Source organism: Mycosarcoma maydis, chromosome 15, assembly GCF_000328475.2.
Source record: "Mycosarcoma maydis chromosome 15, whole genome shotgun sequence".
Lineage (NCBI taxonomy): Eukaryota > Fungi > Basidiomycota > Ustilaginomycetes > Ustilaginales > Mycosarcoma > Mycosarcoma maydis.
In genome coordinates, this window is record NC_026492.1 from 380,004 (window position 1) to 400,166 (window position 20,163).

The 20,163-nt window shown below is 54.3% G+C and overlaps 7 protein-coding genes across 7 annotated transcripts; 4 read left to right on the top strand and 3 right to left on the bottom strand.

The window, feature by feature from the left end:
- Window positions 1-176: 176 nt before the first annotated feature.
- UMAG_11561 (uncharacterized protein) lies at window positions 177-1,413 on the top strand (the record flags this gene model as incomplete). The annotated part of the gene is made up of 3 exons (XM_011393073.1): window positions 177-302; window positions 632-845; window positions 1,292-1,413. The coding sequence occupies 3 exons, from the start codon at window positions 177-179 to the stop codon at window positions 1,411-1,413; spliced, it is 462 nt and encodes a 153-aa protein (XP_011391375.1).
- A 440-nt stretch (window positions 1,414-1,853) lies between these two features.
- On the top strand, window positions 1,854-2,294 carry UMAG_05009 (uncharacterized protein; the record flags this gene model as incomplete). The annotated part of the gene is made up of 1 exon (XM_011393004.1): window positions 1,854-2,294. One exon carries the CDS (start codon window positions 1,854-1,856, stop codon window positions 2,292-2,294), a length of 441 nt encoding a protein of 146 aa, XP_011391306.1.
- Window positions 2,295-6,635: 4,341 nt separating this feature from the next.
- Window positions 6,636-7,078, top strand: UMAG_11562 (hydrophobin 2; the record flags this gene model as incomplete). Its single annotated transcript, XM_011393074.1, has 2 exons — window positions 6,636-6,767; window positions 6,854-7,078. 2 exons carry the CDS (start codon window positions 6,636-6,638, stop codon window positions 7,076-7,078), a joined length of 357 nt encoding a protein of 118 aa, XP_011391376.1.
- Window positions 7,079-8,093: 1,015 nt separating this feature from the next.
- Window positions 8,094-9,093, top strand: UMAG_11563 (uncharacterized protein; the record flags this gene model as incomplete). The annotated part of the gene is made up of 3 exons (XM_011393075.1): window positions 8,094-8,108; window positions 8,206-8,328; window positions 8,482-9,093. The coding sequence occupies 3 exons, from the start codon at window positions 8,094-8,096 to the stop codon at window positions 9,091-9,093; spliced, it is 750 nt and encodes a 249-aa protein (XP_011391377.1).
- Window positions 9,094-9,496: 403 nt separating this feature from the next.
- On the bottom strand, window positions 9,497-12,454 carry UMAG_11564 (uncharacterized protein; the record flags this gene model as incomplete). Its single annotated transcript, XM_011393076.1, has 1 exon — window positions 9,497-12,454. One exon carries the CDS (start codon window positions 12,452-12,454, stop codon window positions 9,497-9,499), a length of 2,958 nt encoding a protein of 985 aa, XP_011391378.1.
- Window positions 12,455-13,640: 1,186 nt separating this feature from the next.
- UMAG_11565 (uncharacterized protein) lies at window positions 13,641-14,591 on the bottom strand (the record flags this gene model as incomplete). Its single annotated transcript, XM_011393077.1, has 1 exon — window positions 13,641-14,591. One exon carries the CDS (start codon window positions 14,589-14,591, stop codon window positions 13,641-13,643), a length of 951 nt encoding a protein of 316 aa, XP_011391379.1.
- A 722-nt stretch (window positions 14,592-15,313) lies between these two features.
- UMAG_05013 (uncharacterized protein) lies at window positions 15,314-18,838 on the bottom strand (the record flags this gene model as incomplete). Its single annotated transcript, XM_011393005.1, has 1 exon — window positions 15,314-18,838. One exon carries the CDS (start codon window positions 18,836-18,838, stop codon window positions 15,314-15,316), a length of 3,525 nt encoding a protein of 1,174 aa, XP_011391307.1.
- Between the last annotated feature and the right edge of the window lie 1,325 nt (window positions 18,839-20,163).

The following is a 20,163-nucleotide window of genomic DNA, read 5'->3' on the forward strand; positions in this document are numbered from 1 at the left end:
AGCAGTATCGAAGCTGCTGCTGACACGATCGGGCAGAGCGATGATGATGATGAAGAAGAAGAGCAAAGAGGAAGCAGAGTTGCGCTCGTCGCTCTGACGTTGGTCGACATCGCCCGCGATTCACTAGCTTACAAACACCATCATCTTCCCCCAAAAAGACAGATACATCATTCAAAATGGCTTCCCAGGACCTCCAGTGGCTTCTTGTCCGCAACAACTCCAGCTTCATCGTCAAGCAGAAGGGTATCGGCCGCATCTTCTCCCGCGAGCCCCGTAACCTCGTCCAGCTCCACAGCTACAAGGTAAGATGGTCACCACTACTTCAACTCCAAGCCTGCCAATTCATCGACCTGGAACGCATCTATCGGCAGACAGCATCAGTGTGATGAACGGCCTCTTCATCGCATTGGACGGTCCTCATCGGACTTGTCCATCAGCTCGAGTTCAACACAGTCAGGCAGCTACAACCGTATCCACCCAGATGTCATCCTCCAACGTTTAGGGTGTGCCGACTCGCGATCACTCAAGCAACGCCGCAGATAGTTCCAGGTCTTGAACTTTGCCTCACAAGCTCCGACGACAACAAGTTTGCTGACCATGACACCTAACTCGTATTGCACCATCACCACAGTACTCTGGTCTTGTTAATGCCAAGGCTGTCGGCATTGAGGCCGCCAAGTCTGGAAAGGGTGTCGTTATTACCACCAAGAATGCCAAGCAGTCCTCTTCCGCCATCAAGAAGACCGTCAACGTCGCCACCCTCAAGAAGGGCGGCGGACGTCGTACTGCCGGTGCCGTCTCCAACGTTGTTGCCAAGAAGGGCTACCGTGCTGACCTGACCCGAGGTATGTTTCAATCAAATCGCCATTGCAGCGCGTAGAGAGGTAAAGCAGGATAGCAGAATAAGGAGACACTCCAGCAAGGGCAGTTGGCACAAAGGAAACAAATGCAACGCGCTAGAACCCACCCGATATCGCCATGAAGGTCTGGGCGTAATAGCGATGCAAGATCCATTATGGCGTCTGGGCGGAGTCGCTGTTTGGCGCACTTCTCGTGGGGCTCTGCGGTTATGTCTGCTGATGGCTCCCCAATGCTGTATCGCTCTTTTGGGGGCGGTGCGACTGCTCGACGTACATCTATACTTTCACATGACAAGATGTTGGAACAATGGTCGCATTCAACAGGATAATGGGATAGGATCGGATCTGTCGGTTGACTGCAGGCTTTTTTATTCTGGTGCAGAAAGAGCATACTGACACTGACCACGTCCGCATTCTCTCGAAAAAAACAGCTGCTGTCATCCGTGCCTCCGCTCTCCTCCGCTCGCAGCGCGGCCGCAAGCAGCCCCCTGCCCGTAGGGTCCGTGGCACTGGCGCTCGCAAGGTCGTCAAGGTCGAGGAGCCCGTCGCCTAAGTGCGTCACACTCTCTCGTCTCGCACAACCCAAAACGACCTGCTGATGTAATGTTGCAAGGAATGCCATCGTCTGCAGTTTGATATCACCACTGCTTGGGGTGGATAGCAAAAGATTATGTGTCCTCGGACAAGCTTGTAAGCGTGAGCCTTTTCAGCTGACTGCTTATACCGCTCCTGTTGAAAGCGGATACAATACAGATCAGTCTCTGCTGCAGCGATCTGATATGCGGTGGAGACGATACGTGTACTGTTGGACTGTGAAAATCTGGCTTGAGCACTGTCCTTGCTGCGCGTCTCAATAATGTGTCCATAGACTGAGATAATTCTACACGTACATAAAACCCTTTCAGCGAACAGGTTTGTAAAGTGCGGAACAGGAAAGTGAGAAGAGTATACTGCAGATCAAGAAAGCTCAGCGAGGGAGGCTGTGCGGTTGCAATGGAAGGTCTGAGCAAGCTTGAGAGCTCGATTCGTTCAGCAACGTGTGGCGATGCTTCTCACTCCAGCTCAGCACATCGAGGTCTGCGAAAGTACTCACGACTGTATAAATTTCGTCCTCGGTATCCGCCATTTCTTCGCGCCGTTCAAATACTCTATGCCGGGGCCGTCCTTACTCCGACCCTCGTTCAAAGCCGTTTCCTTCCACACATCACCAGCCACTTGTCATTGGTGTTCAAATTTCCTGTTGTGCCTGCGCCTACCTACTCTAACAGTAGGCTATTCGCTCCCGTGTTCGTGCTCTGGCTAAGCCAGCGCCAAGTACAGTATGGGTCCGACTTGGAAGCCACGGAAATTCAGCATCAATGCCCAAAGCAGCGCTCTATCGACGCTGCTGTCGCTGTGAGCCCTGGAACGGAAGATGTGGACCACACGTTCTAAAAGTATGCAGGCTTCTCCCCATGCCTAGTTCCGCAGTGCAACGTAGATATGCGAGCTTCTCTGGTTCTCTCGGGTAGAAGGTATAGGGTGTTCCCTTCTCTCCCCCCGCCACCTCGTCATTGCGGCTTTGACGGCGGTCTTCTGTTCCATGTGCTCGCTACTAGACCAAGGATGGTGAACACAGATTTCTGCCTCAAACAAAAGGCCTCTCTGCGTGACGTCTAATTATCAAGCGACAATGAGGCGACATTTGGCACGAGCACCTGCTGACTGCGGTTCCTGTCCCACACACCAAAGGGCTCAAACATCCCTGAAAGCGCGCAACTCGATCGGACATCACCGGGGGGCGTCCTAGGAATCAATTGTGACCTGCCGCTGCTCCAAAAGGGTGCGTAGGCAACCAAGCGGACAGGGGCTACGATCTTGGACCAAGGACCCAAAAAACCCCAAATCGAAGGACGTGCACGATGCTTCGGGATGCGCGTCACTATTCAAGACGCAAGTGGATCGACGTGGCTACTCTTGAGACTGGGCGAGGACTCGCACGAATCCGTGATTGGGGTACCTGTTTCGCACGTCGGGCAGACATTCACGATTTGACCTACAGTATTTCGCTCGGAGCAATATCGGCATTGTCAGACTGACTGAATCGCTTGTCTGTCAATTCAAGACAGCTTGATCCACGATTGCGGCGATTGGACAAAGACGGCCTGCCGAACGTAGATACTCGCTTGACGATTGAACTCAGTCACCAAGTCAAAACTCTTGCGTCTTCAAGTGAGATTGTCTATTTGCGGAACGAGGGTATCCGATGCAAAATCGAGAATGTTCGGATACCACGGTGCTATGAGAAAGATCTGTCTACTGTCCTTCTCAGCTGTCTATAGCCACGTACTCCTCTCCAGCGCCGATATCGAGTTATCTTAGAGAGCTCCCTTAAGAGCCAAATATCCATGCGACACGTGATTTCTTGATCGCAACCCAACTCAGCTCGTCACTATACAGTATTTGGAGAGTTCGACACATGCTAGTCGATCCATCGTGAATTGCTTGACAGCACACTTACTCGTTCATCATTGTTTTTGTCCGTTTGTACGATGTCGGAGCCGACGGCGATGGAAACAGTCATGTACAAGAATCGTGAATGTCTATTTAGAAACGCGCATCGGCTGCCCAACGAACGCAGGCGGACGGAGGCACACGGATAGAAGCATTCCAACATGCATCTTGACCAACAAACCAGGATCGCCGAGGTCTGTTTGCGGATAGATTACATATCACATGTGTGAGACGCGGCTCGGCATGTGCGGTCGCAGGTGTTACATGATTGAAAATGGCGGGCTTACCTAGATAGATGTGTCTGCTCTACAGGGCTCGTAGATGAGATGCGAAACGTATGCAGACGGCAGATGATGAACAGGATCTTGGCTAGCAGGCTCTGGACCTGGCACAGAAATGTACTGGGTCCCACTTACAAAACTTCAAACCACAGCACGCAGCCTTCACACCTTTGAAGCAACACAGGTGCATCACATTCCAAGCCACGATTCGAGATTGGTTTTTTCTTTCTTTTTTTTTTTTTTTTTTTTTTTCCACGGAATGGATTCCGATACAGCAAAAATGCGGGGGACGCGCTAACTCTAGTGTAATAAAACAACATGGCACTTAGCGGCGCAACGGCGGTTGCATTCGGGTCTAATAGAGTCAAGTCGCCTCGGTGCCAAGCGGAGCGAATCTGCGTGCCTATGGATTAAGCGATAGCTTCCGTAGGATGATTGAGAAAGCCGAGATTGAAGCACAGATTCGTTGTTATTGCTGCTGCGTCATGCACAATGGCTGTCAAGATGCACTCCGCAGTTTAGTCCAACTCTGCGCGCGCTTAGTGTGATTGCACCGACTCAGCCAACGGAGCGGGAACAGGCGACCTTGACAACCGCAGTTCGAGAAACTCGCTCAACAGACAGATGGTACCGGCATGCCAATCAAGTTCGCTTTGTCGATTGAGAACTCATCACAAAACCAGCTTGCGTCAAGCTTGTTTGATGATCGACCAATTTGGAACACGGGCCATGAACGCCTTCTCATAAACAAGATGGGCCGGTTTCGGTCCATGAGTCTGCAATGCCTGCAGGGAGACGCAACGCTGAGATGTCTGTGACGCGGCAAGCATTCGGCTTGGCCAAAGAACAGTGGCTTGCAACAGAACGTGGAAGAGGGTCGAATTCGAACAGACTCGTCGATCAGGCTGTACGGTGGCTTGATCTCGGGTAAAGTCTCACGTCGATCAGGCGACGGCGAGTAGGTAAGCCAGCCTAAAATGCCATGCAACTTGTGCAGCACGCACGGCTCAGATCGACGTAAAGCGAATCGATATCTTTGATTCGTTCTTGCTGTCAACCTATCGAGCACATTCCTTCGTTATTCCTTGACCGAATTCGCCGTCCGTCACCAAAAGAAAAACAGCAAGAAGTGATGTACCATTGATTCCAAACAAAGCCAGCCTCACGAAAAAACTTGTCATCAACCACCCGTTGCATCACCAATGTGACATAGGAACGGAGAACAACAATGCAGGTGCAACGTGCAGCTAGCCATGTTCCTGTACATCTACTAGGTCATAGGACGCAGACGCAGACAAAACAATCAATGATACATTTTAGTGGCGAAACGGGAGCTGCAACTACGGAACGGGAAACACAGCTAGTTGCCAACTTTGTGCCCGCTGCTGCACTAGCTTGAGTCGTGAGTGGATGACCCGTTTGTGCTCAACCTTCGTGCATCTCGCCGAGAAGAATGCGTATTTTTGGAGCACAAGAGAGAGGGAGAGAGAGAGAGAGAGAGCGAGATGTGATGCAAACTGTGGAATGTGAGCTACAGCCATCTGTTGAACGTGGTGAGTATGACATCTCAAATTCGAAATTCGTGATTGTCACAGAGTAGGAACAACTAAAAATGTTTCGGTGCAAATAAGTTAGCCCATAACAATTCACGATTCCGACAGGACACGGGATAGGCGAGGAGCTGTCAAGACGCGCGTCAACCTCAAGTCAGGGAGCGCGTGCTGCGTTCTGATGCGGGGACTGTTGGCGCAGTCAAGGGCTTTGACTACATGCTGCTGTGCGTTGGCGGGCGTGGGGTCAAGGTCGTGCATGGCGTTGGCGCGCGCAGTCACAGAGTATTACTGCCTACGATGCGCTGCACTCATCGACAGACAAGCGGCTAGCGTTTCTAAGATTGCTCACCTGTACAGAGCATCTCAGAATCACTCCACTCATTCAAAGCGTCCACTTGCCCCCTACGTCCCGGCGGATTTTGGCAGCGATCGCAAGGGACATTCAGCAAACAGCAAATGACCCTACCGATGTTTTGCCTCACAAAACCACCATACGCTTGTGCATTACGTTTCCGAGCCTGGCCTGTACTTGCGCACGCTTGCTCGAACAACCTGACATGCTTTCCCAGCCACCTCGGAGGCTTGCAGATGCACACTGCGCTCCCAGCAAGGTGGGCCAAGCTGCGCACCTGTGTAATACGAACCTTTGTGCTGCATCAGCTTGAATGTCAACGTAGCTGTTTACCTTTCCATCCTTCGTCAGTCTCCATCCCTCGCTTATGCATCGTGTTACTGCTTCCGCATCAATGCATGTTGCAGCATCGCTTACATTCACTCATTCCTGGCTCTCTGTCCAGCCCACCGCTCAGTGCCGTATTCTGCGTACTGCTATCTGCGTGCCCTTGATTTGTCCTCCGAATCCGTCCATATTTTGTTTTTACAAACTCTATCTCGTTTGGATTGACGCTCTCGCTTGATTCCAAAACATGCAAGTTAAGTTTCAAGCCTGGTGGCGCTGTCATCTGGTGCGCATGCAGTGTCTTTGGCTCGCCGGAAACGGGGCTGAATCAGCCCATGGAACCTGTGTCTTTCTGGTCCTGAAAGACAGATGATCAGTTTCGCTTGGCACTGAGCTCGCACAGCACGACACTGGTAACATGCCTTTCGAACGATTCAGACGTTGTTGTTGTTGTTGTTGTTGATGATGATGATCATGATGATGCTGTTGTTGATCAGTCCGACTAAGCGCCAAGTGGTCTGCTTTCGAGACATGGCAGCCCAACGACACGCTTCGCCCTGGGACAAAGCGCAGAAAGGAGTATCACGCTACAGGATCCTAGAATGCAATCATCTGGCAGCCATCGAAAGGTATAAAGACAAAGGTAAATGGCGTCTTCCTCCTCTCCTTTTCATCATCAATCCACTCATCCACTCCACTCCACTCCACTCTTCTACACTTTCCAACCACACTCTCTAGCTCTTCAGCTTCCCCTTTACACACTTTCAAAATGCAGTTCAAGACCATCTTCGCTACCCTCGCCGCCTTCGCCGCTGTCGCCTCGGCTCTCCCCACCTCTTCCTCCGAGCAAAACGGCAACGGCCAGTGTGCTGTTGGCCAGGCCCAGTGCTGTTCTCAGGTCGTAAGTAATCAGCTTTTTCGGCAATACATTAACAGATGAATAGTACTCTGACCATCTTATATCACTTGTCTCCGATTCTCAACGAGCAGAAGCAGGGCAAGGATGCTTCGGACGCCCTTGCCGGTCTCGGCCTTGCCTTCAACCAGATTCTCGACGGTGCTATCGGTCTTGACTGCCAGCAGATCCCTGTCGGTGTCCTCGGTGGTGCCATCGCTATCCAGAACACCTGCAAGAACACCGCCGTCTGCTGCCAGGGCTCCGCCAACAACGGTTTGATCCAGACCTCGTGCACCCCCCTCTCGATCAACTAAGCATCTTGCATTGCATGTACCTAATCGTTTTGGTCGTGACTGCTCGCTCTCTTTCCTGATTGAAGCTACTCGCTCGATTACAATGAACAATCTCTCTCCTTTTGTCGTCTTCGTTTCCTCTCTTCATCGCATCCGCTAATCCTACACCATCCTACTCGCTTAACATGCACAATTCGGATTGCTCAGTTTGTGAAAAGAGCGACGCTAGTGATGTGAAGACAAACAACAATCATGCTTCCTCATCGTCCTGGAAAGGGGCTCAAAATATACCATAATCACCAAAGCCTTTTCACCTTTTCGTTTATTGGATTCACTCAGAAGCAAAACTTGTTGTTCAACCTCGGAAGTAAATCACAATCCTAATCCCAGCTAGACCAGCTCGTGCCTAAACCTTTTCGTGTTTCATCGCTCTGTCATGTGTGTTTCTACAACACTTCTGGTGTTTGTTGGGGATCGCACTCGTGACTGCATTTTTAAGTGTGACTTGTACATTCTGAGCAAGATCCATGAACTCACGCCTGAAGACTATGCACGATGCCGACGAAAAGCATGCGCTTGGACAAGGACACAGGCACGAGGACGAAGACAGCAAAGACGTGAGGGGTGTTACATTGCTGAATTGCACAATGATGGCATGAGTAATTCGTGATTCGTGATTTATAACCTCGATTCACGATTCTGATTCACGATTGTCACGTGCCATCAGTCAGCCACTATGATCGCAGCCCTGGCTCTTCCGAAATCGGCTTTTCGCGACACTCCACACAGACGAGTTGAGTTGGCACTTGGGCACTTGTGACTGATGCGGTTTATGATACGAAGGTGCAAGACGGATGGGTGGATGTGCTTGATTGGTTTCTTCCCGTTGCGCTTTAGCTTGAGCAACATATATGCTTGAACTATCCACACACAGTTAGGAACGAAGTGCAACTTGGATCAATAGCTCAGCTCGATTCGGCGACAACTTAGCCAGCACGTCAGGGATCAAACGCAACGCACAGTGTTCAAAGTGGATATGTTGGCAGCATCGGTAGGTAACGAGCAAGACACTACACTCGCTGCACGGCGTAGAGGAGCAACGGAGGCTAACACTGACTTACTGTGACATTGACGATGCACATGATTAGGCGCGCTCGACTTCTGCCAAGGTGGCAGCAGGCGTTTCGCTCGCCATGATCGGAGCAACGTCGTCAACTCTGGTGGCCAAGCCAATCTACAACGACGAGGCGAGCTCAAGCGACGCATCTAAGGTATGTGCTGGTCGCGTCCGACATTCAACGAGCGTTGTGCTTTGGTGCACTTGACTGCGAGTTGACTACAGGACGATTCACTCAACTGACACTCAATGTTGCGCACATAATTTCCAACCGCTGTTCGTGCGCAATGTTTGTGCCGCACATTAGCTATCGATCTACCCGGAACCTGATGCAAAGGTCGAAGTTGTCCCTGTCCAGACTGAGCTTGAGCGTCAAGTTGGCTCGGCACGACGTGCAATCTCGCACGTCACAGCCGACACACGCAGTTCGGTTCGATCGCTCATCGATCGCTGGATCAGCGTCGAGCGATCCATCGAAGGAGAGGTCAAATCGATCATCCCACCCACCGAACCTCTCACGCCCGGTCTACTTTACGTCGGAGTTGCCACTCTGGCAGGAAGCATCTTCACCCGATACCGTGCGTTCCCGGTGCGACTGCTCACGCCTCCGCTCGCGCTGGTCGTCAGTCTGAACTACTTCAACCCGAATCTCGCCTCGAATCTGGGTGCGTACTACACGCAAGTCGAGCACAAGTACGCTCCAGCACTGACAGAGCAGAGGAGGACTTGGCAGAAACACGCTCAGAAGTACCTGGATTCCACGACAAACAGCATGCATGAGCTCAAGGACAAGACCGAGCAAGGTCTCCGATCCGGTTTGCACAGCGTGGAACAGCAGACCGGCTTAAAAGTGAGCCAAGTGGTTGCTGCCAAGGATGAGGCTAAGTCTGCCATCAAGGACCAGATCAAGGCTGTGTAAGCGAACCCAGAGCCCAGAGCCCAGAGCCCAGAGCCCAGAGCCCAACCATCCCTCGCTGCACTACATATTGCTTAAAAACACAGCCAACATTCATCTAGAAATCCAATCTGGTTGTGCACACCGCGCTTTCCCGCTCGTGCGTCACAAGCATGTACAACTGTGCTGCTTCGCAATCTGTGAGCTCTCGCTTGCTCGGCGCATAATCTTGCTACCGTCAAACTATCGCTTCGTACACGTTGGTCTAGACGGCACATGCGGGAAGCTCTGCATTGCGTACACCTGCTTTTGAACCAAACAGCACAGTGCGACACGAGTGCAGATCTGAGCCGACTACATTCGAGATTGGTCGCGCCGAGGTGAGGGATAGAAGCATAACAAGCCGAGATGCAAAAGACACTCACACTTATACGCGTCGAGCGTTAGCCAGGATGTGCTGTCGCTCCAGCAGCTCGCACCTCGCCTTCAAAGCCGAGTTTTCGCTCTGTATGGCTTCCCACAAGTCGCAGTCGGCAATGCGTTTGTTCTGGCTGAGCCAGCCTGTTCGCTCATCGCGAGCTTGCATGGCGTGCACGAGTGCTCCACTGGCTTGTGCTGTGCAAGAGCACAGCGGCGCACCCAAGCAGCTCACGCACCCGCCACCGACGTGCACAACAGCTCCGGCAGTGTAACAGCAAGGGTCGATCAACCGAACAATGCTTTCCACAACATGCTTGCCGCCACATTCCGAGACCACCGTATTGAGACGCACCGCACTTGCTGCTTTGCTCTCGTGACGATGAATCGAAAGCGAACGACACAGCCCGATCATCGCCATTGTGCACATGGACTGCATCGCACCAGCGTGTCCTTGGACATCGTACACCACATTTACCACGCTCAACGGCTTGGTCGACGTAGAGACACACTGGTCTCGCACCAGGCCACCGAGCGCACCGAGCTCGTCGACTGTGAGTCGATCAAACGCGTTGACCACACAATCCAGATCGCCACGCAACCTGGCCCGCGCGACATGGACGAATTTCGCCCAAATCTTGTCCACCATCAGGTCGAAGGTGATGGTCTGTATGCCGGATTCCCTCAAGACGGCTGACGAACAAGGCGACAGTGGACGCGAGACCGGAGTGGCAACCAGCACACGTGTCAAGCCGAGAGCACCAAGTCGCTGAACGATAGAACAGAGTAATCGCTCGTCTGAGCCGATCAGTAACACACGCTCGTCGACCAGCGTTGACGGTGGTGCAGCTTCGGCTTGCGCAAATCGATGTTCTGAACAACGCAAGATCTGTTCGTACGCCGAGTGCCACTCCAGCAGCTCTTCGGTTTGAAGCGCTCGAGCATGTACAAGAGCCTCTTGCACGTGCATGGCAAGGTTGGCACCAATCGCATCATCGCTCGCTTGATCAAGGACCAGACTGGCTTGTACGTCCATTGAGTCGCCCTCGCCCGCGATGACTTGGCTCCTGATCTCGCGTGTCTTACCCAACATCACACCTAGACCAGCCGTAATCGCCCTCTCCTCCATCCACTGAGCGATCAATGCGCTTCTCTCCACCTGCCATGCGCTTCGCTCGATCTCACTCGCCTCTTGCACCTCGCTCCTGACGCTCTGCAACTCTTCTTCCAGCTTGGCGCTCTGCGCTCTGTTCTCCTCCTCTCTTTGTGCGAGCTGCTCACTCAAACATCCCAACTGCCCTCTCAACCCATGATTCTCCTCGTCCAGATCCTCCACTGTATTCTCGACCAGTTCGAGCTTAGTTCTCAACTCGTGCGCTTCGGCCAATTGGTCTCTCCATCCACGTTCCAACTTGAGCCCCGCCTCTCGAAGCATTTCGGGGGAGCTGCTGGTTTTCAAGGTGTGCCTCGCGTCGGCGCACGAGACCATGAGTTCGGCCAAAGCGCATTCATCGACGCGCGTGCGCGTGAGTCGAGCGCGTGCCAGTCGGTCCGTCGTGGTGCTGGTGCAGCCGACATCGGAAGCGGAACCGACGAGCAACTTGCGACTGAACAGGGAAAAGCTCGAGTTGGACGTGTTCGAGGTGCGCGGATTGTTCGCAGCTGGCGATGTGGATCGAGCCATGAATGACGATGTAGAGGAATACGAGGACGCCGAAGTTGCACGTGCGCAAGTCGATGCAGGTGAGCGAGAACGAAAGAGATGCCAGAGACTTTTCGTGGGTGGTGGAGTACTGTGTTGGACGTCAGTCGTGGTGTGGGACAGATGGGCGGAGGGAGGTACCAGATTCTGCTGATCGTGCTGTTGCGACCACGAATGAGATTGAGGAACCGCCTCTGCTGTGCTGTCTACTTGCGCGCATGCTGCGACAGTGTCGATGCTGATACTCGGAGTGACATTCTGTTGCGGCTCGCGTACATGCTCGTCTTGACCTTCACCTAACCCAATCCGGCTGAATTCATGCATCAGCCCCCTTATACTCTGGAACAAGCGCTCGGCCTCGTGTCTTTGGAAGACGGCGGGGCAAGCATCGATGATTTGCTGATGGCTTTTGGATAAGCCCATAGGAACAGCGGTGAGCAGCGAAGCTCTTCTCCGCTGTTCTGGGAGCTGGACTGGACGCTGAAAAGCAGCATCGTGCGATTTGGCGCACACAAGACTACCGCGTTGTCTGGACGACGAGATGGACCAAGGTGGTGAAGTATGCGCAGCCGAGTGCGCCGAACAAGTGGTGCTCAAAGTGGACGCATCACTTGCGCACAAAGTGCAAGTGCCGGAGCCAGATATCCAAGATACCGACGAGTTTCGAGTCGATGTCGACATCGACGTCTCCGTGTGATGCGTTGCGGAACTCGTGAGGTCGAGAGCGAGCGGCTCGGGCGAGTCAAAGTGCAATCCGATGCCATCCACCAGGTTGGACGCGACTGAATCTGGTCTCACAGCGATGATTTGTGGAGAAGCGCGCGAATTGGAAGCACGACTGCTGACAGGCTGAGAGACTGGAGCGCTCGTCGAAGCCGATGACGACGTGTTGGCAGTGAAAGCGAGGTGGTTTCTGCCGATATTGAGTGGTGCGACACCAGTCGTACTTGCTCTCTTGCGCTCGTCTACGCCTACAGCATCCGACTGCGGAACATCCGCCATCGCCGAAACCCAACTAGGAAGTGTGCAAGCAAGCACAAGTGGTGGTGCGTCAAACGATGGGCGCGATTCAACGAAAAGAGAACGTCTTCTTTCCGAGCGTTTCGGCAGAGCTGGTTTGGCTATCGTGATGCTGGTGGAAGCGAGGAGCGGTGGAGCTGTGGTGACGCACATGTTGGCGCTGCGTGTCGAAGTGGGCGAAGCAGATGCGTTGCACCCGTGGTATAGAGAGTTGTTGGATGAAGTGATGTTACCCGCGCCGCGCATCTTGGTTATGAGACGCCTGCTCACACGGTGACACCGAAACGTCGACAAGAGCGAGGCTTGAAAGCTATCGAATGTCGTCTGAGATGAAGCGGTCGTGCCAACTGGTCAACTTTGGCTTGTCCACTCACGACTGCCAAAAGCCAAACTGGATAATAAGGCACGCTCGGAACACGTTGACGGCTGCAGCCTCGTCCAGAGCTAGCCTGCTGTGTGCTAGTACAGCGAGATGAAACCAGGGGGCCTGACAACCTAGCTTGTACGGCAAAACTCGTCCAGGCTTCATTCACGATTTCCACATGGCGGTAACCGTGCAAGGCGACATGCAGTGGCGTGAGCGTGCGCTGAGAGACCCTGCAGCCACCGGTCCGTGTACCAATGCGCGACCACATCCTTCGTGATTCGTGATTCGTGATTCGTGATTCGTGATTCGTGATTCGTGATTGTGATTCGATCCAGGCCAACGCATCTTGGGCGGAGCGTCAATCGCAGCACAGCGGAGCGTTGCCTCTTGAAACCACTCACGACTCGTAACCACGAATCACGAATGCGGCGAGCGGGACTCTGAGACTGACGACTGCGTCGTAAATTGCGGTTTCGAATATTTGTCGCGCTCATCGACGGGCTGCCAAGTAACCCTGGCGCCATGCAAGAGCAGACGGTGGGCCTAAGCCACGCCTAGTGACGCCTTCGTGATTGTGCAAGTCACTCTGATCCGTAAACCATGTTGAGTCTGCAAGCGTGAAGCGTCAGTAGGGGGAAGAAAGTGAGCCAAACCAAACTTGCTCTCACGACTAACTCGGTGGTGGTGAGCGTGGGGTTCGATTCGTGATTTGGGATTTTTCGACATCCGACCGTGGGCACAACCAACGCTCATGCTTGGTGCTGGCGCGCATGGCGGTGGGCTTCAACTCGTGACTGTGTGTCCTGCAAGTGAGAGCTGTCAAACGTGGCGCGTTCGCGCGTTCCCGTGTTCCCGTGTTCCCGCTCTCGCGCGTTCCTGTGTTGCTGTCCGCACATTCACGTTTTGCACCAGACGGACACGGATGTGGGACGGGTTCATGCACCGGCACCGATCCCAACCTCAAGAGTCTCGACACTCGATCTGGTGGCATGTTTGATTCAACGACATTCACGATTGGTGATTGCGAATTCGAGATTGCATGCCTGGAGCAATCACGAATGTGTATTACTCGTGACTGTTTCGTGTTTGTGCGCGCTTACCGAACCTCTCGGCGGCTAGCGCACGAAACATGGCCATCGTCTGCGCGTCCTTGCGCTTGATCGCTGCGAGTTTTTGGCTGTTTTCGGCGCTCCTCTGCTCGGCGCCTTGCTGTTTAGCGAGGTGTCTGCTACTCGCTGTTTCTGCTAAAGCGTGATCCGCGGTGGGTGCGGGATCGTACAGCTCACGATCGTCCATTTCCAGTCCGTCGTCACGTCGATTAGCAAATGCGCGCTTGTCGGCGTTGATCTGACGTTTTCGTTCGAGCATGCGATCTCGACCGGTGGCGCAGCCTTGGATTGCATCGTATTCATCCAACGCGTTCTGGCGCTCCCGTTGTTGGCGGTCCATGCTAGCGATACGAGCGATCGTGGCGGTATGTTGTCGATCCACATCTCGATTCACTTGCGTACTGCTAGAGCCAATCGTGCGCGAAGCTCGTTGATCCAACAGAGATAGATGCTCGTCTCGAGACGTTTTGGCGTGCGTTTCGGCATCTCGCGCCTCGATCGCACCGCGACTCTCGCCGTTGGTCATCGTATCAACCGTATCGCGCATCGCAGCTAGCTTCTCTCTCTCGTTTTCCCATGCTTTGCTCTTGGTAAACCCCCATGTATGCCTCGTACCCGCACTACTACCACTACTCCTTATGTGACCGCTGTAAAACTCGCTTTGCAACCGACCCGCATTCCACCGCCGAACAAACCGATCAAAATACCTTCGTGCCTCGCTCGACGACACCTCGTCCAGAAATACCCCCCTCAACGACAACCACGCTTTGAACTCGCCACTCCGAACATAGTAGTCCTCGCGTGTCAGCAGAGGCGCACCGAAACGCAGTGCAATGGCGGCATCGCTCTCATCTCGATTGCGCTGCGAGTGCGAGCGATCGCGATCGCGATCTGAACGCGACCGCATACCGATTCATGCAGTGCTTTGGCTCGAGTGACAAGACCGATTGAGCTGAGAGTAGGTACGTTGCAGGCAACCACCTTGATTCGTGTTCGTGATTAGACTAACATTCGACAGCCTCCACACGAGCAAGCCGACTTCCGAACCACGAATTGTGAATTGAATTCACCAGAAAACATCTCACGCCTCGAATCGTGAATCGTGAATCGTGAATCGTGTTTCTGCAGCGCCAACTCACGACTCACGACTTGAATCCAACAAACACTCTGTGACTTACGACTCTGACTCGATAACTCATCTCACGCCTGACTCATAAACGTTCACGTGCTCACGCCAAGTCTGTAGGTGTATCAACCGCTAATCACGAATCACGAATACAGCCCCTTGACACAGCTCGTGTAGCAGCTATCACTCATACACCACTTGTACACCGACGCGGTGCACCCATACCTGCCCATCGCTCATGCACATGTGGTGCGCTGGTGCTGCACACTGTCACGTGCACGTGCGCTACACGCTAGCTAGCGTTAGCTTTAGCTGTGACACCGCCAGTGCATGAGCCTCACCCTGTACCAGTCTTTACACCGAGCTTCACGCTTCACACTCCACACTTCACGGGTTGTGCTTGTTGTTACCATGTCTTCTCGCTCAATCGTGAATGACAGACGTCACGCTTTGAACTGCACAAGGTCTGCTACATTTGTGAGTGGTTGCACTACAGACCAAGCCTATCTCGTTGCGCTCTCACGATCCTTCCTGGCGATGCCACTGGTCGCCGCTGCTGCTGCCGCCGCTGCGACCTGCTTGTGCTGCTGAGCCTTCCTGCGCTTGGCCTGTTGCAAGATCGATTCTGGCAACCGAAGCGAACTCGTCGGCGGGGATGGAGCCACGTTCTCCCCCGACGCCTCGGCAGCACGCCATTCAGGACTCGCAGCCGACTCGACGTCGTCCAACTCTGACAGTCGCGCCAGTTCGTCCAGCGTCGCCTCACTGATCACCGAGCATGCCTCTTCATCGTCCCCATCATCTTGCACCCGCAGCGCCAGCTTGTCCGCATCGATAGACAGCATTGGCTCCGTACCGAGTTGAGCTGCTCGTCGCAGATACTCTTGCACCAGCGTGTGCGTATCCGCCTGGTGCTGTGGGTGCGACGCCCGCCTACCCTCCACAACTGCAGGCCCCAACGACCATGGCGAGCTCGCCGATGAGCAATGCCGAGTGCTAGCGCTGGCGCTGTTACTGTCAAAGTGCGCCGACGAAGAGGCTTGGCTTGAGTTGGACAACCTGCGCCGTCCCGGTTCTGCACCCGACGTCGATGCTCCCGCCGCCTGCTGTACCGACAGTGTGGCCATCCGCGACTCGAGCTCCGCCGGCGCAAGCGACTGCGGTGAACCCGACTCGTAGAACGTGGCTGGCGCAGGCGTGGGTATCGATCCAGCTACGGTATGCGCATGAGGCGCCAATGACATAGCAGCAGCGTTACCGGCCGGTTGAGACCGGTGATGACCACCATTCGCCAAGACAGCAGCGCGAGGCAACGACTTGGACCGATTCAGCGTCTCGGAGAACGAGCGAGATGTCTTTCCGCGCGGCGTGCTGCCCAGATCGTCGCGAGTGGAAGCCAGCGCCGGAGCACCAAAGCTGATCTCTGCGCCGTACGCAAAAGCTTCTTGAGCGCCAGCTCCGTTTGACGAGAATCCCGCAGGAACAGCGTGTTTGAACGAGGGCGAAGTACGCGCCGAAGCATGGCCGATGCTGGCTCTTGTGAAGTCGAGCGGAGCATAGCCGCCCGAGTCGCTTTGAGCCGAGCTGAACGACGCCCCTGCCTCTGCGGCGTTGTGCATGTTGGCAGCTGCGGCGGCCGCAAAGCGCGGCGGCTGCGGTTTGGGGCTTAGTCCATGTGTACGCGATAGCGGTGCCAGCATCGCAGCCGTAGGCGGGTACGCGACTCCCTGACCAAGCCCGCGTGCCATCTGCTCAAAGGCAAAACTGCCGCCATACCCACTGATGCTGCTAGCATCGTAGCGTCGATGGGTGCCGTACGTGTCTCGATAGTGACGGCCACCAGCTGGGCCTGCACCGTAGAAGTTAGCGCCGTTTCCTGGAGCCATAGCTAGATGTGAATTGTACGCATAGTGCTGCAGAGGAGTGGGCCCATCAGGAGCACGGCTGAGGCTGTCCTCGCGCTCCTCGCACAGCTCGGCGATGAGAACCGATATCTTCTGGCCGCGCGTGTTGGTGAGTAAGCGGCTGGCACGAATAAACTCGCCGCGGATGGTGTAAAGGCCGTCCTTGGTGACGGTGCGGGAGACGTTGTATCCCTCTTGGAAAGGGTCTTCGATGCAGAGCTCGGCGTTCCAGCTCTTGCTGTCCTTGGACAACAATCCAGTCTCTGATTTCAGAGAAATCACATCTCGCGCATAGCTAAACTCCTTGCTGAAGTAGCGGAAAAAGTCGACGAGCAGTTCGCCGACGTTCTCGGTATTCTGGGAGCTCCACGACTTGCGCAGCGCTGCGACGTCATCGTAAAAGTAGATGTTGTTGCCGTTGAGCTCCATCTCTTCGGGCTTCATGGGGCGTGTCGGGGGCACGCGTTGGAGGTTGGGCAGCACAGCTGGCTTCTTGACATGCGTGAGAAAGAAGAGGACCATGAGCGTATAGCCGTACGACGAGAGGGTGCCCATGTACGGCGAATTGAGTTTTCTGCGCTTGGCCCACACCTTGAGGAAGAGGACGAGAGTGCGAAGGCGTTGCGGGTCGACCATGGCGTAGCTGAGCAGTAGACGCGTGTTTTCGAGCGCAAGTCGGTTTTCAAAGCCAATGTCGCAGGCAATCTCGTAGGGCAGGTCGGCGGTGGGGGAGCGGCTGATCTTGATGATAGGGATCCTGGCTTTTGGTAGAGGCATGACGGTGAAGTCGGTCTCTTCTCGGATGAGCTGACCAAGAATCTCTACAAGCTCGGAGGCGGTGTGCTGGGGAGTTGGCTGAGCGTCGTCGCGCTTTCCCATCAAGCAGCAGAGGTCCATGTCCGAGTTGCGAAGAGCAAAGCCGTTGGCCATGGAACCGAAAGCGAGGAGCTTGGCGCCGGGACTGACACGATTGGCGAGTCGCTCGAGCTGACGGCGTGTGGCCTCTTTGATTCTGTACTCTTCCTCGGTGGGGAGGATGGGGGATAGGAAAGCGACGATGCAGTTGGTGAGCTCGCTGGTGTGGCGCTCCCAGTGCGGGCCGGAATGGGAGTGCGAATGACTGCTGGGGCTCGTAGCTGGGATGGTTGGGACGGCGTTGTTAGCGTTGGTAGCGTTGGTAGCGTTGGCGTTGTTGGCGGGGTTGGGGTAGGTGAGAATGCCGGCACCGAGAGCTTGAAGGGAAGGCACGAGGGCGTGATTGTGGTGCGACAAGGCACGCATCTGAGGACTTGTGCGCATGCTGCGAGAGCCGTTCTGTGAAAAGTTGTAACCATTGGCGGTGTAGCTGGAAGGGGACGGGGCGGCATTGGCAGGAGCAGCTGTGTGGGAACGCACGCGGCCGTTGGGGGAAGCGGTGGCGGTGGGTAACGGCGCTTGGGACGTTGAAAGGGGAGCAGGGTTGGCGCTCGTCTGAGATGAAAGGTAGGGAGTTGCAAATGATTTCAGAGCTTCGGGTTCGTTGAAGAGAGGATGGACGCCGTTTGGACCTGGTTGGTTTGGGCTGTGGGTGTAAGCCTGTACCGGGATGGCTGGGAGGTTGGCGGCATCGGTGCGAAACGCATTGATGGAATGGTTGGAGATGGATTCGTCCAGGGTGGAAGAGCTTGGTGGAGGTTGAAGGTGGGCACTGTCTGGACCAGATGATGGACGACGCGGAGTGGGGCTAGAGGCAGATGCAGAGACAGATGCAGAGATGGACGAAGTGGCATTTTGAGCACGGTCATGATTGGAGACGCTTGCGGAGCGTCCAGCGGGAGCAGTGCGCTGAGCCAACGACTTGTCGGAAGAGGCGGCTGAGAGGGTGGCTTTCAACTTTGCCGAGGCTTCTGATCTAGCGGTGCTAGGTCTACGCGCAGAGAGCAAAGGGGAAGAGGGCGACGTGGACGGCAGACGATCTGACCTGTCCGAAATGGAAGAGCTTCCGGACATGGAGCGCGAGTTGGACAAGACATCAGGATGATGAGAGGATGATGAATGAGTTGAAAGCCTCGAGTCTGGCGGGAGGTTGTCCTGCGATCTCCCGCGCTGGTGAGAGGCGGTGGTTGGTGTTGCTGACACTGGCATGGCCGACGTGGTGAGCTGGATAGGGAGCTTAGAATGGGATCAAGACAGAGAGGACCGGGGTGAGGGCGGAGCAAGTAGCCGACTGTCGATGCACGCGGCTGTGCTGAGGTCCAAGTGGCGAGGTTCAAAGAGGCATGGACCAAGGCGGGAGGTTGTGCAGGCAGGGATGCAAAACCAAGCTACGCAAGGCAATTGCAGCTTTCACTCTTGGAGTGGTATGCAATGTAGTTTGCAGAGAGAGACGGCACTGGCGGCGTCGAGGAAGCTTGATGCGGTTAGATCCCCAAGGATGCTGAGCACGGAATCTTTTGATTGCAGCAATGAATGCAATGCAGTACGAAATCAGGTATAAACCGAAGCGGGCTGTAGCCTTGGCGGAGGGTGTTGCTGATACGGGATCAAGACAGGCCGAGTACCAAGAGATGGAAGCGGAGGGCAAGTCGTGTCGACCTGCGACTTGATGGCTCAGGGCAGAGTTCGTGGTTCACGGTTCGTGGTTGATCGGACGTTGAGCCGTTGACGAGCGTTCTGTCAAGATCACTTCCAAGATGCGCAAGGCGTGGTTATATAAAGGGGGATGATGTTGGCGTTACAAGCCAAGAGCGGTGCGAGTGACGGAGCGGCAATCACCAATCAAACAAAGAATCGTGAATCACCAATCACGAATCGTGAATATAACAAATCACGAATATCACCAATCGTGAATTACGAATCACGAATTCACAGACTCCAGATTCACGATTCACAGATTCACGATTATTCGTGACTGTGACTGTGATTCGCGATGGACGATGAACGATTCCGATTCAGCAAAAACGTGAAATCGTGAATCACGACGTGCGAACACCAAGCACCAAGGCTCGTTAGTCGTTATTCGTGATTGCCGCCCGCTGTGCAGTCACAGTCATAGAGTCACAACTCTGTGACTGTCACGCGGACCAATTCACATTTCGTGATTGTGACTGAACCAGATGTTCTGACGGCCGACTCAACCAACTCAGCCACAAACGGCTCAGCACTTTTCTTTTCTTTTTCTTTTTCTGTTTTTAATTTCTAAAGGGTTAGGCTCTCTCGCTCGTCTTCTCGCCTTTGTTTCTGCTGCCGCCACTTTGACGTTGTGCCCACCAACACAGACTCCTAACAATCGTGAATCACGAATCTGTGAATCACCAACACGAATCGTGAATGCTTCTCTCTCTGCGTGCTCGTCCATGATCGCGTTCTGTTCTTCCAAGAAATCGAGAAAAGCAGTTCGGCAGGCGCTGCGGTCCACACTTTACAGACACGTATCAACTCGAGAACGCAACGCAGTAGGCAGTAACTTC